This window comes from Pelophylax lessonae, assembly GCF_965119305.1.
Source record: "Pelophylax lessonae genome assembly, chromosome: 2".
Classification (NCBI taxonomy): Eukaryota; Metazoa; Chordata; class Amphibia; order Anura; family Ranidae; genus Pelophylax; species Pelophylax lessonae.
In genome coordinates this window covers 387,044,183-387,062,109 of record NC_138769.1, presented here as the reverse complement: position 1 = coordinate 387,062,109, position 17,927 = coordinate 387,044,183, and the positions used below count along the sequence as shown (strand labels likewise).

General features: G+C 43.6%; 1 protein-coding gene across 2 annotated transcripts in view; it reads right to left on the bottom strand.

Annotated features, from left to right (window-relative positions):
- REPS2 (RALBP1 associated Eps domain containing 2) overlaps window positions 1-17,927 on the bottom strand; it is a 281,085-nt gene that overhangs the window by 191,178 nt on the left and 71,980 nt on the right. For both annotated transcript variants that reach the window (XM_082248503.1, XM_082248502.1), the window contains exon 3: window positions 14,289-14,434. In XM_082248503.1, the coding sequence (XP_082104629.1) occupies window positions 14,289-14,434 (146 nt within the window). The remainder of the gene's footprint in view (window positions 1-14,288; window positions 14,435-17,927) is intronic.

The window sequence follows — 17,927 nt, the reverse complement described above, 5'->3', positions numbered from 1 at the left end:
CAAAATTAACACTGGTGACAAGACTTGGGACTTGAAGCTCTCCTACAACATGTATCTATCTGCCCCATGTTAGCACTGTATCCAATGTAGCATTTGCATTTTTCAGAGCAGAATAGTACTGGCCAGAGAGGGATTACTTTGACACATTTGGCCAGCTTAAACTTGTTTGCAATGTATGTGAACTAAAAATCCCCATTTCTTTTTTTTTAATCACCATTTTGGTGTAATTTCCCTCCTGTGCCTTGTTACTGTCTAATGCTTGTTTATCATTATAATTGTAAAACCAAATAAAGACATATCTGAAATAAATGCAAAGAAGAGTTTACAATAGATATTCTGTATTAGATGGATGGAGGGTATTCGTTTCTCCAACAATAAGGCTCCATTCACATCTAGGCAATTTGAATCTCAGGCGGAATACTTGTGATTCTGCCCTCAATTGCAAATTGCCGCAAAATGTGTGACATGTTTGCGATGCCATTACTTTTTAATGGCACACCAATCCCAGTGCAATTTTGTGGCGGTAAATCGCACTGCAATCGCGGCAAATTGTAACGAATGACACTGTCGCCCCAAAAGAAGCTCCTGCTCCTCTTTGAGCGACAAGCTTTGCGTGTTGTGATTTTGACTTTATTCATCGTACGGCAAAATTGCACCATGATTGGGGTGGCATTAAGAAGTAGTGGTATGGCAAACACGTCCTGCTTTTGTCACAATTTGGAATCGCAGGCAGAATTGTGGCCATTCTGCCTGCAATTTTAATAGCCTAGGTGTGAATGAACACTAAAGGTCTTGATTGCGCTTAAAAAGGTAATGAAAACATTTATTGCATATTAAACTGGAAAGTAGAAAGTCAAGGTTCACAACCAGAAATTGGCTCACAAAGTGAGTTAACCAAACTTGCAGAACCGTTCATGGAAGTGCACACTGTATTTCAAATGCAATTTCATTCTTGCAGCTAATCTGTTGGATAGGACAGCTCGGGGCATGCAGATGTTTTTTCTTAAAATCCACTGAAAAAAAAGCCTTACTATAATCAATGCATCCAAGCAAAGAGATGATATACATTGCACAAAGAAGCCAGCAGTTAGGCCCCTTTCACACATACGGTCCCGTTCAGTTCATCAGCTCAGTCACGTCAAAATGTATCAGTTTTTCATCCGTTTTTTCATCCGTTTTTCGTCAGTTGTCATCCGTTTTTCATCAGCTGTTATCCGATTTTCGTCAGCTGTTATCCGATTTTCGTCAGCTGTTATCCGATTTTCATCCGTTGTCATCCGTTTTTCATCCGTTGTTATCCGTTTTTCATCCGTTGTCATCCGTTTTTCATCCGTTGTCATCCGATCCGTTTTCACATAGAGATAGGGTCCTTTCACACGGCCGCTCCGTGTGAAAGGTCCGCTGCGGGACTTTTTTTTTTTTTTTTTTCCACGGAGCGGATGACATTTGTGTCATCCGCTCCGTGTGCCCGCATATCATCCCATCCGTTTGCGGATGATATGCGGACATAATGTAAGTATATGGCACTGCGGATGTCAGCGGATGATACCGCTGACATCCGATTTTCCTTCCTTTCCGTTTTTTACACGGATGAAAAAATAGGGTTCTGTTCCATTCGAAAAAACGGAACAGAACTGAAAGGAGGAAAATCGGATGTAAGCGGATGGTATTCCGCTGACATCCGCAGTGCCATTCACTTACATTATGTCCGCAAATCATCCGCAAACGGATGGGATGATTTGCGGACACACGGAGCGGCCGTGTGAAAGGACCCATAATTTGATGTCCGTTTTTCATCAGTCAACGGATGGATGAAAAACGGACAAACGGACAGCATGTGTGAAAGGGGCCTTAGGCTTCCAATGTATTGCTTCCACATACAGAATACACTCATCAAAAAAAAAAAATCATTACTTTATCATTTATACCAATTTATTAGGGTGAATTGACTAAGAACTTAAAGTATTTGACTGCTTTTATTTTTTTATCTTACTTTATCTACCTAAATAAAATAGGTCAACAAATATTCGTAATGAATTGATAATTTTGTCAAATGCAATGGAGAACTCCAGTTTAGTAAATTAAAAAAATAAAAACCCTGAATCATGTAGACAAAAAAATGAAAAAAAAAAAAAAGCTTCTGCTACCCCGCTGATGTCTCTCCAGTGATGTCCACCACAAAAACTCTGCTTTACTGCAGTACTGGATTGAATAATGGCCAGCGTTAAAGACATAACCACTGAAGTACAATACTGAAGAAAGACGTGCTGACATCATAACATCATTACTGCTCTCTGCAGTACTAATGACTACTCACTGAGAAGAAGACCAAGGATGATCACCTAACTGGACCATAAGACCTTTAGGAGAAAAATGTATGCATTAACCACTTGCCGACCACCAGCAGTACATATACTGCGGCAAGTCGGCTCTATTGCGTGAAATATCGTACCTGTACGTCGTTTTGTGCAATAGCCTTTGGGGGCACACGATGTAAACTGCCGTACAGACCGCCCTTCTATCAGAGATGAACACAGTGATCTTGTGTTCCTGCTACTTAGGAACACGGATCTCTGTGTTCATCTAGTGAGTTCATTCCCCACACAGTTAGAAAGCATCCCCTAGGGACACACAACCCTTTGATCACCCTGGTGTTAACCCCTTTCCTGCCAATGTCATTAGTACAGTAACAGTGCATATTTTTAACACTGATTACTGTAGTAATGTCACTGGTCCACTCAAAAGTGTCAGGTGTCCAATCTGTCTGCCACAACGTCGCAGTCCTGCTAAAAATCTGATCGCTTTTTTATTGGCTGTTTTTAGCGGAAAGTAAAAAAAAATTTTTTTTTTGTCAAAATTGTCGCTCTTTTTTTGTTTATAGCGCAAAAAATAAAAACCGCTGAGGGAATCAAATAGCACCAAAAGGAAGCTTTATTTGTGGGAAAAAAAAGGACATCCATTTTATTTTGGTACAGCATCACACGACCGCGCAATTGTCAGGTAAATTAATGTAGTGCCATGTCCAGAAGTGGTTAAAGATGATACTTTTAGTGTTCTGCAAACTGATTTTCTCACCTAGTTTCTATTTTTTCTTAATTTTTTGCCATTTTTTCTCTCTTCTGCACCTCTTTCAAGAAGATGTGTGCTGTGCTTTTAATGCAAATTAAACCATTACCTGCTTCCCGTTAGGGCCATTGTAAAATGACACCGGAGCAGGAGCCCTATTGTTCTAGGTGGACATTATAGCACCTTGACAGATATAAAAAGGGGGGTTATATACCAGCGCTATGGAGTTTCAGTACAAAATCAATTTTTTTTGTGGTGTAAGCTGCCTCCAACCTACCTCTGAGGTAGTAGAGTTAGAAAAATGCAAGAAATGTTGGACCCGGCGCTACCAATTTAAATAGTATTGTGCAAATATGTGCTGTAAAAGTGCATGTGTTGCAATCAACAAAGTGAAAAGTGCTACGTGCCGTTTAAAACCAACAATAGGTATTGACCTGGGCTGTGCTTATTGTGCCATATTTAAAATGTCATATACCATACATTTATAAAAAGTGCCAAGTGCTGATAAAACCAAGTGCCACGTGTTGTGATCCGTGCTAAAACAATATATGGCGCCGGCGGATGTTCCACCAAGAAAAGCACCGCTGCTTACCGCACTCTTAAGCCTTTGACTCGACACTTCTTGGTCACTACAACAAAGAATAAACCTCCATTGCGTAGCATTTGTTGTATAAAGCAAAAATATTTAGCATCCACTCACAGTTTGGGGAGTTCACGATCAGCTTGAATGGTGTTCGCCGGGTCGCTTTCGCGTTCCACTGGCTCAAAACACCAAAACCGGAAGTGACGTATTGACGTACACAAACCACGCCCTACGCGTTTCGTCATACGACGTCATCTGGAGCGTGCCATCTCTCACTACTCCCGGTCTTTTTATAGGCTGGGATGGCGCCATCTTGGTGTACCTAATTTGAGGCCGGACACGGGGGCCATCTTGGTGCACCCATCCCATATCCTAAAGAATGTTTATTCATCATGTGAACTCCCTTCATGTTGTGTTTGCCGTACATAAAAACAACAATATACTTTATTAACCACAGCGTACGACTAAAAACAATTACTATGTTTAAAATACTATGTTTAAAATACATTTGTGCAAATAGTGATGTGTCTGGTTAAATCGGAGTGAACTGATAACCAGTGTGTGCCGTGATTGGAAAATAAATAGATATTGATTAAAATATTTTTATTATTATGTGACAAAGTGATACGTGCCTAAAACTATACTCTATACATAAAATATAATGTATAAATACGTGGGCCCATGTGTCTATGCAATTGGTGCTAGACTATGAAAGAAGTGCCCATACATGTAACAATTAATCGGTGAGATGAAATCGTGCTGAAAAAATATTTTTTAAAATTTGTAAAATAGTTTATATTTTTTGTAATTCAAGTCCAAAGCCGGTTCTCACGTTTTTAGACGAAAATCAAAATTGAAAATAAATAACAATGTGTATTCATTATAAGATCCAGAAAAAAACAGAAAAAACAGAAAAAACGGGGAGGACGTTAAAGTAAGGAAACCATTGCAGTGGGACACTTGGAATATTCTTATATGGTGAGGAGAGACATTGGAACAGAAAAAATATAAGAATAAAATTCCAAAAAATATTATAAAAATATATATAAAAATATATAAAAATCTGTAAATTGCGATTATCCATAAAGGAGAACTTTAAGGAGGACTAGATCTGCATCAGAGGAGAATGTTATCTTGCTTGGATGTATATTAAAATAAAAATATAAAAATAAAAATAAAAGAGATAAAATTCCAAAGTTAAAAAGTCCAAGGCTCAAAAAACGGGAGTTTTAAAACGGGAGTTTTAAAACGGGAGTTCTAAAAATCAGTGATAAAACAGTTCAGATCAATATCGATATTCAAGCCTTTGGGCTGGAGGGTCTGCATTTGATATATCCACTTCGTTTCGTTTTTTGACACATCGATTTTCTTGTTGCTACCTCTCCAGTTATTTTTGATTTTATCAATGGCATAGAAAACCATTACCGTGGGGTCTTGAGAGTGGTGGAACTTGAAGTGTCGTGATAAACTATGCTTCTCAAATCCCTTACGGATGTTCTTTACATGCTCCCTTATGCGGACAAATAAGGGTCTGGTGGTGCGGCCTACATACTGTAATTTGCAAGGGCACTCTACCACATAGGTTACATGAGTACTGGTGCATGTAATGGTCTCCTTTATTTCATATGTTTTTTCTGTTTTTTCTGGTTTTTTCTGGATCTTATAATGAATACACATTGTTATTTATTTTCAATTTTGATTTTCGTCTAAAAACGTGAGAACCGGCTTTGGACTTCAATTACAAAAAATATAAACTATTTTACAAATTTTAAAAAATATTTTTTCAGCACGATTTCATCTCACCGATTAATTGTTACATGTATGGGCACTTCTTTCATAGTCTAGCACCAATTGCATAGACACATGGGCCCACGTTTTTATACATTATATTTTATGTATAGAGTATAGTTTTAGGCACGTATCACTTTGTCACATAATAATAAAAATATTTTAATCAATATCTATTTATTTTCCAATCACGGCACACACTGGTTATCAGTTCACTCCGATTTAACCAGACACATCACTATTTGCACAAATGTATTTTAAACATAATATTTTAAACATAGTAATTGTTTTTAGTCGTATGCTGTGGTTAATAAAGTATATTGTTGTTTTTATGTACGGCAAACACAACATGAAGGGAGTTCACATGATGAATAAACATTCTTTAGGATATGGGATGGGTGCACCAAGATGGCCCCCGTGTCCGGCCTCAAATTAGGTACACCAAGATGGCGCCATCCCAGCCTATAAAAAGACCGGGAGTAGTGAGAGATGGCACGCTCCAGATGACGTCGTATGACGAAACGCGTAGGGCGTGGTTTGTGTACGTCAATACGTCACTTCCGGTTTTGGTGTTTTGAGCCAGTGGAACACGAAAGCGACCCGGCGAACACCATTCAAGCTGATCGTGAACTCCCCAAACTGTGAGTGGATGCTAAATATTTTTGCTTTATACAACAAATGCTACGCAATGGAGGTTTATTCTTTGTTGTAGTGACCAAGAAGTGTCGAGTCAAAGGCTTAAGAGTGCGGTAAGCAGCGGTGCTTTTCTTGGTGGAACATCCGCCGGCGCCATATATTGTTTTAGCACGGATCACAACACGTGGCACTTGGTTTTATCAGCACTTGGCACTTTTTTTTTTTTTTTTTTTAATTAACAAGGTCTTTATTGCAAAAAAAAGCAAGGAAATTACATGCAAAAATAGAAAACAAAGAATACAACCGTTCATATGGAAAATGCAATGAGAATACAGCTGGGTGAGCACAATAAACAGAGAATGAGCAGGTATAACAATCAGACATTTTGATGGAAGAACTGCCAGATACAGCAAGGGCAGAAAACAAACCCGGGTGGCATTCTACAAAGTCTATGACCAGCAACAGCCTAAACACCGCACACAGTATGAGGGAAAAACCACACACCAATATTGTGTGGTCTATATACACGTCTCCGGAGCCCGAACCCATCTGTCCCAGACCTTGTTGTATTTGGATGGGCAGCCCCTGTGGGTATATACCAATTTTTTATAGGGCAGGGTCATATTGACCTCTCGGAGCCAGTCCCGGAGTGAAGGAGGAGTGTCTCTCATCCATCGACTGGCAATGCATTTTCTGGCGAGAAACAACGTTTCATGTAAAAACAGGGTGGTGTATTTATCTATACTGACATCAGGGGGTATCCCTAATAAGCAAAATTTCGGGGTCAGCGTCAGAGGGGAACCCATGGTGTCATGAAGAAATCTAACCACCTGTCCCCAGAAGCCCTGGATCTCCGGGCATTGCCAGATGAGGTGGTAAAAGGTGCCTTGTTCCTGCCGACACACAGGGCACTGCCCAGACACCTCACTACGGTACTTAGCCGTCATTATTGGCGTCAAGTAGGCCCGGTGAAGGATGAACAATTGGGTTAGTCGATCCGAAAGTTTTGGAGAGACCAGTTGACAATTGTCGAGGGCGTCTTCCCATTCCTCATCGTCCATGGTCCCAACATCTCCCTCCCATTTAGTTTTAACAGCGTAGGCCAAGACTGTAGAAGCTGGTAACAGAAGGGCATTATACATATGAGAAATGAGTTGTTTAGATTCCGATCCCATCACTACCTCCAATACCGAGATCGGGGACAGGTCGGGGGAATTGAGCAGAGAAAGCGTGCCTAATCTGCAGGTATCTGAAGAACATATGGTTGGGAAGGTCATACTGGCTTTTCAGGGCGTCAAAGGGCGTAAGGGTGCCATTAGTGATTATATGAGCAAGATAGCTGATTCCATACTGGACCCAAACATGTGCATCCGGGATAGAGGCAAACTCGGGGAGGCTAGTATTATGCCAGAGAGGCGTGTGTGCATGAAGCCGGGGAACGTCTAATTTAGCGGACACCACGTCCCAGACACGCCTGTACTGGAACAGCATGGAAGTGCGGTCCCCACGGGACGCGGCGCCCCGCATGCCCATCAGAACCAGTGACAGGGGATCCGCAGATGCAAGGGCCCAGGCAGGAGTGAGGAGAGCCAAAAACCTCTCCCTATCGGAGTTGTGAAGGTGGAAGAAGTGGGACAATTGCGAGGCCAAGTAGTACAAATTGAAATCAGGAAGGGCGAGGCCGCCCAAGTCAGTGGGATTCTTAAGTTTCCTCCAGGCCAATTTGTGTCTACTAGAGCCCCATATAAAAGGCTTGAGGATAGAATCGATCTGAAGGAAAAACTTAAGGGGGAGGTATATCGGAGACTGCCATAAGGTGTACAATAGTTTGGGGAGTAGCACCATTTTGACGAGGTTGACTCGGCCACGCACCCCCAAAGGAAGGCGCGCCCACGTCTGGGTCTTGGATTTCAACAATGCAAAGAGGGGTTGTAAGTTATCGCGTATGTAATCGCCCGAGGAGTTGGTCACCAGGATCCCCAGATATTTAATACGGGGCACAACCTGAAGTGGAAAGAGCGGGTCAATGGGGAAAGGGGATATATCGTCGATAGGCAAGATTTGAGATTTGTCCCAGTTAATTTTTAAACCAGAGTAACGACCAAATTGCTCAATAAGGGTGAGAGCGACGGAGAGGGAGGTGCCCGGGTCGGCCAGGTATAGCAGTGTATCATCGGCATACATACCGATTTTTTCCTCCAGGGCGCCCACTCTAAGTCCATGTATGTCAGGGTGTGACCGTATCGCAATCGCCAGCGGCTCGGCCACCAACGCGTATAGAAGGGGAGAGAGGGGGCAACCCTGCCGGGTACCCCTGGTGAGGGGGAATCCAGCCGACGTGCACCCGTTGGCCGAAACCTTAGCCATCGGAGCCTGATATAGAACACGAACCCAACGGATGAAGTTTGGGCCAAAGCCATATCCCTCCAGGCACCGCCACAGGAAGCCCCATTCAACCGAATCGAAGGCCTTTGCCGTGTCCAAGGACACCACGACTCTGGAGCCAGCATTATCATGAGTGGCCTGAAGGTTCATGAACAGGCGCCTCAGGTTGAAGGAGGTGTTCCTGCCCGGCATAAAACCCGACTGGTCTGCATGGACTAAAGACAAAATAACTTTGTTAAGTCTGATCGAAAGGACCTTGGCCAGTATCTTGACATCTACCTGAAGTAGAGAGATCGGGCGGTAGGAGGCAGGCTGGTGGGGGTCCTTACCCGGCTTGGGGATAAGCACAATTAACGCTTCCCGTAGGGAAGGAGGCAGTGTGGAAGTTTCAAAGGCATGTTCAAACATAGTCAGTAAGTGTGGCACCAGTACATCGGAGTAAGTGGAGTAAAACTCTATAGGCAGGCCATCCATACCCAGTGCCTTGGACCTAGGGAACTTGGCCATAGCCTCTAGGATCTCATCCTGTGTCAGCGGGGCCTCCAAGAGAGTCAGCTGGTCAGCCGTCAGTTGGGGGAGAACGTCTGGGGACAAGAACGGTAGGATTGGTGAGTCATCAGCCGGGGCAGTGGAGGTGTACAGGTCTCGGAAGAAGTCCCAGAAGCAGCTTGCCACCCTCCCAGGGTCAGAAATGGGGGGACCATGGGGGGAGTGTAGGGTGATTACCACTGGAGGTCTGTCATTACTATGAACCAGATATGCTAAAAGTTTGCCCGCGCGTTCGCCATGCTCATATAGCTTTTGTTTCTGGAAAAAAAGGGACCTGCGAGCCTTCTCAAAATCCAGTTGTTCCACTACTCTAGTCAAAAGTTTTAATTGATCCGCTCCAGCCGGAGTCGGGTCCGCCGCGAACGCCGCCTCCGCGACTGTCAGGGCCCCGGTGGCTTCAGCGTAAGCCCGGGCAGAGTCCGATTTAATGGCATTGATAGTGGTCGTCAGGGTCGACCGAGCATGTAGCTTGAAGGTCTCCCAGACCACCAAGGGTGAGGCCGAACCACCATTTTCAGCAAAAAATTGTTGCCACACGGCGGCCAGGTCAGTCCCCTCAGGGATGAGGGAGAGCCAAAACGGGTTCAGCCGCCACGCCGGCCGAACTCGTGCACACTGAATCTTAAGCGTGACCCAATAGGGGCTATGGTCGGAGAGACTACGGGACGAGAAGCCTGCGTCCAAAAGTCTGGGGAGCAAAAAGGGGGAAATAAAAATGAAATCTATACGGGACATAGAATTATGAGCTGCCGAGAAGCATGAGTATGCCCTGAGGGAGGGATACCTAACCCTCCAGGTATCCAGCAAATTAAATTCTGCCATAAGGCGGGCAAATCTGGTGGTCGTGGGTTGGGGCTGTGCAGGCCCGGAGGTGTGCAACCTGTCTAGACCGGGGTTCATGGTGTTGTTAAAATCCCCAAGCCAGATTGCTGGTGTACGGGGGTGCAACATAATGAAGTCCAGACCCTCTAGTAATATAGTGGCCGCAAAAGGTGGGGGTACATAGAAGGCCAGCAGCAAATAGGGTTCACCATGTAGCAGTACGTCCAAAAACACATATCTTCCCAGTGGGTCTACTGAGGACCCCCGGAGCTCAAAATGCACTGATTTGGCGACCAAAATCGCCACTCCACGGGAGTGGGAAGTGAACAGGGATTGGAACGTCCAGCCTATCCACGGGCGCTTCAGCGCCCTTTGGAGAGCACCATCAAGATGGGTCTCGAGCAGAACTATAATATCGGCCCTGAGGCGTTTTAGGATGGCAAACACCGCCGACCGTTTAAGTTTATCTCTCATGCCCCGGACGTTCCAGGTAAGGAATTTAAGGTGCGCCATAGGATGGGGCTAACGGGACAGCTTGCAGGAGCTCCGGGGATTCCGTTCGACCCAATCCACCACCCGACAGTACCATATCTGGGAACCACATAGCAGCAGTAAAAGAGGTCAAAATTACACCCAGCTTTAAAGAAACATACAATACAGGTATTATAATGCGTTGCATAGTGCTCGAGAAAAAATACAACATGACATACATCAACAATAAAGACAACTCACCCACCCTCCCCGCCCTGCACCTACCCCAACTGGTGCGGGCTTTCGAGAACCCAACCCAATCAATCACCTGGCGCGACCCAAAAAAGGGGCCCACCAACAGGAAAATAAAGAAAAGAAAAAAAAAAAGGAGGAGCAACAAAATATTCCAGTAGAAGCAAGGGGCACAGTGGTGCACCGGTGTAGTGGAAATACCACCCCTGCCACCCGGTGCCGTGACAGAGGGGAGGTTGGGGAAAGCGCCTAACATAGGCAAACATGGAGAGCGAAACTTCGCTGGGTAGCAAGACATGCATATAGGACAAACAGTGAGAGACTCCAGATGCTCCACCGGCTTGTACGGATGGGAGTGTCCATGCCGGGTGTAGATGAACTAGGAGAACAACAAAAAATAGTACTTGCGTCCGGCTAGGTGAATCAAAGGGATAAAGGAGGGTCGTGGGCCTCCCAGCCCGTGAGCCAAAGCAGTTCCAAATAGTTCCAAACACCCTCCGACACGACCACAGCTCCAGGCCAGGAGCCAGAGGGCCCGGGGGGGTAAGCGAAGACAGCGATACAGAGCAAGTGAAAGGGGAACAATGAAGGAGTCCAATAGATCCGGGGAGATTCCGCCATAAGAGAAGGGGGGAAGAGGCACGAGGCATAATCAACCTCGAGCCTCAAGATGCTCCAGCCAGGAAATAGCAGCTTCTGGATCGTCAAAGAAGTGCACTCTATCGTCTCCCTCCACACGGAGACGGGCAGGAAACAGCATGGCGTATCTGATGTTCTTTATGCGGAGCCTACGTTTTGCTTCAATAAATGTTTTCCGTTTTTTCTGAACCTCCGCCGAAAAGTCAGGGAATATTGCCAGTCTTCCATTCCCAAAGGGGATATTGCCCTTCTCCCTGCTGAGACGGAGCACAGCATCCCTGTCCCGGAAATTCAGGAGTTTAGCTATGAAGGTGCGGGGGGGTGCTCCTTGCGGCGGTGGTCTGCCAGACAGGCGGTGGGCCCTCTCCACCACAAAAGTAGGAGAGAAGGCTTCACGGCCATATGTGTCAATCAGGAGTTTTTCTAAAAAGTCTGACGGGTGAGCTCCTTCTGCCCCCTCAGGCAATCCTATAAGCCTGATATTACACCTCCGCAGCCTGTTTTCTATATCATCTTGTTTGAGCAGGAGCTGGGTGACCTGTAGCTGGAGGCGATCAGAAGCATTTTGCAGGGGGGGCAGGGAGTCCTCCACAGTGCTTATCCTCTGCTCTGCCTCAGTCACCCTCTCCCGCACTGCCTGGAGATCTTGGCGGACCAGGGAGATGTCAATCTTCACCTCCTCAATCCGTGAGGTCAAGGAAGCCTGGCACAGTGAAATAGCCTCAAGCACCTTTGCAGTGTCGGCTCCCGCCGCGCTCACCTCCGCTCCCGCCTGGGCGCCATCTTGGGACTGGGAGTCCTTCTCCGTGCGGCGGTATTTGTCCAGCTTGGCGGCCGTGTCCGCCGTTTTTTTGGGCGGCGACATGCTGCGGACGGTCCAGAGGGCGATCGGTGATATCGGGGAGGCAGAGAGGATCTCGGGGTGCAAGATATTTGTGATAAGGAGTATACGCCGGCGGAGCTGCTCTCACTCACGTCCTACTCCATGCCGCTCCAGGCCACGCCCCCCAGCACTTGGCACTTTTTATAAATGTATGGTATATGACATTTTAAATATGGCACAATAAGCACAGCCCAGGTCAATACCTATTGTTGGTTTTAAACGGCACGTAGCACTTTTCACTTTGTTGATTGCAACACATGCACTTTTACAGCACATATTTGCACAATACTATTTAAATTGGTAGCGCCGGGTCCAACATTTCTTGCATTTTTCTAATTATAGCACCTTGTGTGGGCCCATCAATCCATGCGCCGGCGCAATTCGTCACCCGCTCTGTGCACCGAACACAGACCATGACAGATCACTGTACCGACCCCTTGCTTGTTACCATGTGATTACTGTGATCCAAAATAAACAATACCATAAAATCAGTCAGCTTAAAAAGTGAAAGTAAAGGGAGGGAGAGTGTGCGGTGCTTTCTGCTTCCCCCTACAGTGCAGTACCCAGCTAAATGTTTGAAAGGGCTTTATACGTGTGTCTGTGTTAATTCATGTATGTGTGTGTGTTGGTGTGTGTTCAAGTGTCTGTGTATAAATCTGTGTGTGCACGTGTCTATTTGTGTGTGTGTGTGTACATGTGTGTCTGTATATATGTGTACGTCTGTGTGTGTCCACGTGTCTGTCTCTGTCTGTATGTGTGCATATATACATGTGTCTGTATGTGTGTGTGTACATGTGTTTGTGTGTGTGCACGTGTTTGTGTGCACATGTGTCTGTGTGTGTGTAGGGCTTATTTGTGATAGCAGCAAGGACTGGTTCTCCTCTGAAAAGCAATCCATGCTCAGATTGCTTTTTAGAAGCATTTGGCAGGCGGTAAAGAGGCAATATGTTGCCTCCTCACCACCTATTTTAAGCCTGTAAATGCAGCATCACTACACGCAACAGTGCAATGCACACAGTTGCGGGGTAGTTGCAGTGCAGCCCCATTTACCCTGGGTATACCTCCAGCTTCAGGCACAGCATGTGTACACCCCCAACTGCTGCCTCTGCAGCTAAAGGGGGAGAAGTTGGGTGTGGTAAAAACAGTTTAACTATGAGGTTTTTACCAGCCCTCCAACCTGACATGTGCACAAGCCTTTGGTTTACATCTGCATGGCTGCATGCTGCACGTAGGGCAGCCCTGTCAATTCAATGGGCTTCACTACACAGAAAAATGCAAGGAAAGAAGTGCCTGACCCTTTTCTTAACCACTTAAGCCCCGGAGGATTTGGCTGCTCAAAGACCAGGCCCTATCTTGCGATTCGCCACTGCGTGACTGTAACGGACAATTGTGCGGTGACGCTGTACCCAAATTAAATTTACGTCCTATTTTTTTCCCACAAACAGAGCTTTCTTTTGGTGGTATTTGATCACCTATGCAATTTTTACTTTTTGCGCTATAAACAAAAAAAGAGCGACAATTTTGAAAAAATAACAATATTTTTCACATTTTTTTATATGAAATTCTCAAAAAAAATTTAAAAAAATCTAGTTTTTTTTAACATTTTAGGCCAATTTGTTTTCTGCTACATATTTTTGTTAAAAAAAAAAAAAATCGCAATAAGCGTATTTTGATTGGTTTGCGCAAAAGTTATTGCGTTTACTAACTACGGGAAAGATTTATGTCATTTTTATTGTTTTTTTTTTAACTAGTAATGGCGGCGATCTGCGATTTTTTTTGCGGGACTGCGACATCACATGCGGTGCAAATGTGTTTGCAGCAGGTTGTACCTAGCGTTAGACCGTATCAAAAAAGAGACAGAGATCTGTTTGGACCCCTGATGTCTCTCCAAACCCCCCCCCCCCCTCCTAAAAAAAAAAAAGGAAAAAAAAAAAATGCAAAAAAAAAAAAAAAAATAGGTTGTAAAAAAAAATACAAATAAACATAGTAAGGGAAGATTGAGACATGCCTAAAGTGACCAGGCAGTTTCCTTTTCTCCATGGCATCATACAAGTTGCAATGCAAACATTGTATCATAGAAAATGTGATTGCAAAGATAGATCCAGTATGTGCATTACAGTAAAATGTGGAAATAACACATCTGCATATCTAAGCATCATCATGAAGATGCTTAAGATGTTTTATCAGTCTGCAGCAGATTTTACAGTTCCTTACCTGAGTTTCCCCATCAAAGAGGCAGTGAAGGGAACCTTTCTCACTGAGTGTATGATTTGATATCTGTGAATTTACATTCTGAGAAGAGAGTCCATATTTTAAACTGTTTTCACTTTTCATGGAAAAGAAGGAAGCAAGTGGCAATTCTGTGAAAGAAAAAGCAAGGAAACAGAACTCAGAAAACAGGTATAACCATAGACTATGGTGTTCATTAATCATTTACTTTCTCTACAGAAAACAACTGGCTGCAATTACTTTAAAATTAACCTGTTACATACTGTATTTGTAACAGTAATGCCAAAGAGCAGACACCAGAAGATGCCTGCTATTACCCTCCCTTGTGCCCGCTCTGTGATAGGACTTTCTCCCTGAGAATTTTTTCAGCTGGTTACAATCAAAGAGAATGCGGGTGGTAGGATAAAAATAAAAGATAAAAAACAGGCAGTGGAAAATTACTGAGGAATGAAAACTTGCAGTCATATTCATAAAATCTATATTTTCAGTAAAAATAAACTATTTGTTTTTAGTGCACACAAAACACAATGCAATCTCCAAATTTTACAAATAAATACCGGTATATGTGAATGTGTTAAGTTAATACTACAAGTGCATCTCATAACATTAGATTATCATTAAAAAATGTATTTATTTCAGTAATTCAATTCAAAAAGTGAAACCTATATTATATAAATTAATTGCACACAGAGAGTGATATTTCAAGCATTTTTTTCTTTTAATTTTGAGGATTACGGCTTATAGCTAGTGAAAACCCAAGATTTAGCATCTCTGAAAATTAGATTATTACATAAGACCAATAAAAAAAGGATTTTGAATACAGAAAAGTTTGCTTACTAAAAAGTATGTCCATGTACAGTATAGTATGCACTCAATACTTGGTCAGGGTTCCTTTTGAATGAATTACAGCATCAACACGGCGTGGCATGGAGGCGATCAGCCTGTGGCACTGCTGAGGTGTTATGGAATCCCAGGTTGCTTTGATAGCGGCCTTCAGCTCGTCTGCATTGTTGGGTCTGATGTCACATCTTCCTCTTGACAATACCCCACAGATTCTTCATGGAGTTTAGGTCAGACAAGTTTGTTGGCCCCTTAACCACTTTACCACCGGAGGATTTTCCTGCTAAAAGACCAGGGGTTATTTTGCGATTTTTTACTGCGTGACTTTAACGGACAATCGCGCGGTCGTGCGACGCTGTACCTAAACGAATTTCACGTCCTTTTTTTCCCACAAACAGAGCTTTCTTTTGGTGGTATTTGATCACCTGTGCGATTTTTTGATCACGCGCTATAAACAAAAAAAGAGCGTAATTTTTGCAAAAACAACAATATTTTTCACTTTTTTTTATATGAAATTCCCCCAAAAAAAAATGTAAAAATCAAAATTTTTTAAAATTTTCGGCCAATTTGTTTTACGCTACCTATGTTTGGTAAAAAAAATCGCAAAAAGCGTATTTTGATTGGTTTGCGCAAAAGTTATCGCGTTTACTAACAAAGGGAAAGATTTTTGTCATTTTTGGTGTTTTTTTTTTTAAGGAGTAATGGCGGCGATCTGCGATTTTTTTTGCGGTACTGCGACATTGCGGCGGACAGATCGGACCCTTGACTGACATTTTTGACACTTTTGGGGTTACCAGTGACATTACTGCAGTAATCAGTGCTATACATATGCACTGTTACTGCAAAAATGACACTGGCAGGGAAGGGGTTAACAGTATTGGACAGGGAGGGGTTAAGTGTGTCCTAGGGGCGTGATTCTAACTGTGTAGGGACAGGTCTACTAGTGTAAAAACAAAGATCAACAGTTCTACATAGTAGAACTGTTTGATCTTCACTTTTACACAGGGAGAACTGACAGGTGGCTTGTTTACACAAGCCGCTCTGTCTTTCTCCCGCTGTAGCGGCGATCGTAGTGTGACCGGCGGACATCGGGTCCGCCAGTCACACTCCCGCACTCCTCCGTGAACGAGCCGAGGCGGGCGCGCGCCTCGGCGGGCGCGCGCCCGCCCGCTATTGGCTCTGGAAGGAGTGACAGGCGAGCGACGTAGACCTACGTCACTCTGCCTGGCCGGGGCCGACTGCCGCAGTAAATATACTGTGCGCAGTCGGCAAGCGGTTAAGCACAGTGATACCATGATCATTAAACCAGGTATTGGTACTTTTGGCATTGTGGGCAGGTGCCAAGAGCCAGCTGGAAAATGAAATTAGCATCTCCATAAAGTTGGTCAGCAGAGGAAAGCATGAAGTGCTCTAGAATTCCCTGGTAGAGCTGCCCTGACTTTGGACTTGATAAATCACAGTGGACCAACACCAGCAGATGACATGGCTCCCCAAATCATCCTCCTAAAGGTATTAACTTCCGTTTACCGCGTGGACATCTCTGTAAGATGATTGTAGTTCCATATTTGGTAAATTTTTGTATCACTTTTGCTACAGTATTTCGATTGATAAATAAAGCTTTGCTGATGTTCTTGTAGCCTTCATCTTTCTTGTGTAAAGAAATTATTTTCTTTCTCAGGCCTTTCTCTTTCATGTTGTGCCATAGCTGACAGCATGAAAAGGGAAGGGGTTTTTCTTGTTAAGTAACGCCCTTTTAGAATCAACTGTCTGCTGACACCTGTTTTAATGAATAATTGGACTTACCTGTAGTTGAATTCTTGTAAATTTGGATTTTGTTGTCTAAAATTTAGCTTTGCTCCTAAAACTTTCATTGGGGTGTATTTATTTTTGCAACATGGTCTTCAATGAATTTGTTAGGAAAAATACTTTTTTGTGTGTGAAAATTAACAAATCTGGGTTGTAATCAATGGCCCACATATAAGGGAGTATTTTGTAGCATATTGTCCCATAGAAAATGTTGATTCTAAAAGGAAAGAAAAGGTTTTCTTACAAATCTGTTGGGGTATTTATGCAGAGCACTGCATATTTTCATGTAGTGGTGGCTAGCTCCACACATTTGCGCTGTGATATTTGTGTTGAAATGCACATTTGTGCTGTAGTGTGTTGCCATTCACTTTGAATGTCACCTTAATACACATATAGAGAAGACCTAAACGCTTCTGCGCTAAAAAGGCACCGCAAGGCACAGATGTGGATTTTGGTCTGCTGCGTTGCCAAAAATAGTGCAGAAGTATTTGTTTATCTGATGCAAGCCAGTTTAAAATGAATGAGCTCTTAGGAAAGAAAACAAACAAATATGTTAAAAGGAGAAGAGGGATAATGGGGTGAGGGAATGAAAATGGAAAAAAATAAAAATAATGAGCTACCTTAATGCAACATGTTCCACCTCTGTCCCAAACTGCATGTTATCTGCTTGCTGTTGGGATTATGAACTCTAGAAACTGAAAATGCTCAGGGCTAAATGCTGCTAGGTTTTTTAAGAACAGCAGAAATCACTTTAAGAACCCCATCACTCCTTCCTTTTAGTCAACTTAACAATTAAACTCTCTCTGCATACAGGTCCAGGCGTCTACATTCTGCTCCCCAGGCCCAACTGTCATACATTTGCTAGTAGAAGACAATAACACAAGGCTTGTAAGCATACAAACACTGCTCTCAACGTCACAAAAACAGAGGGGAAAAGACCATAATGTTAATAGGAGGACTAGGGAACATCATAAAAAC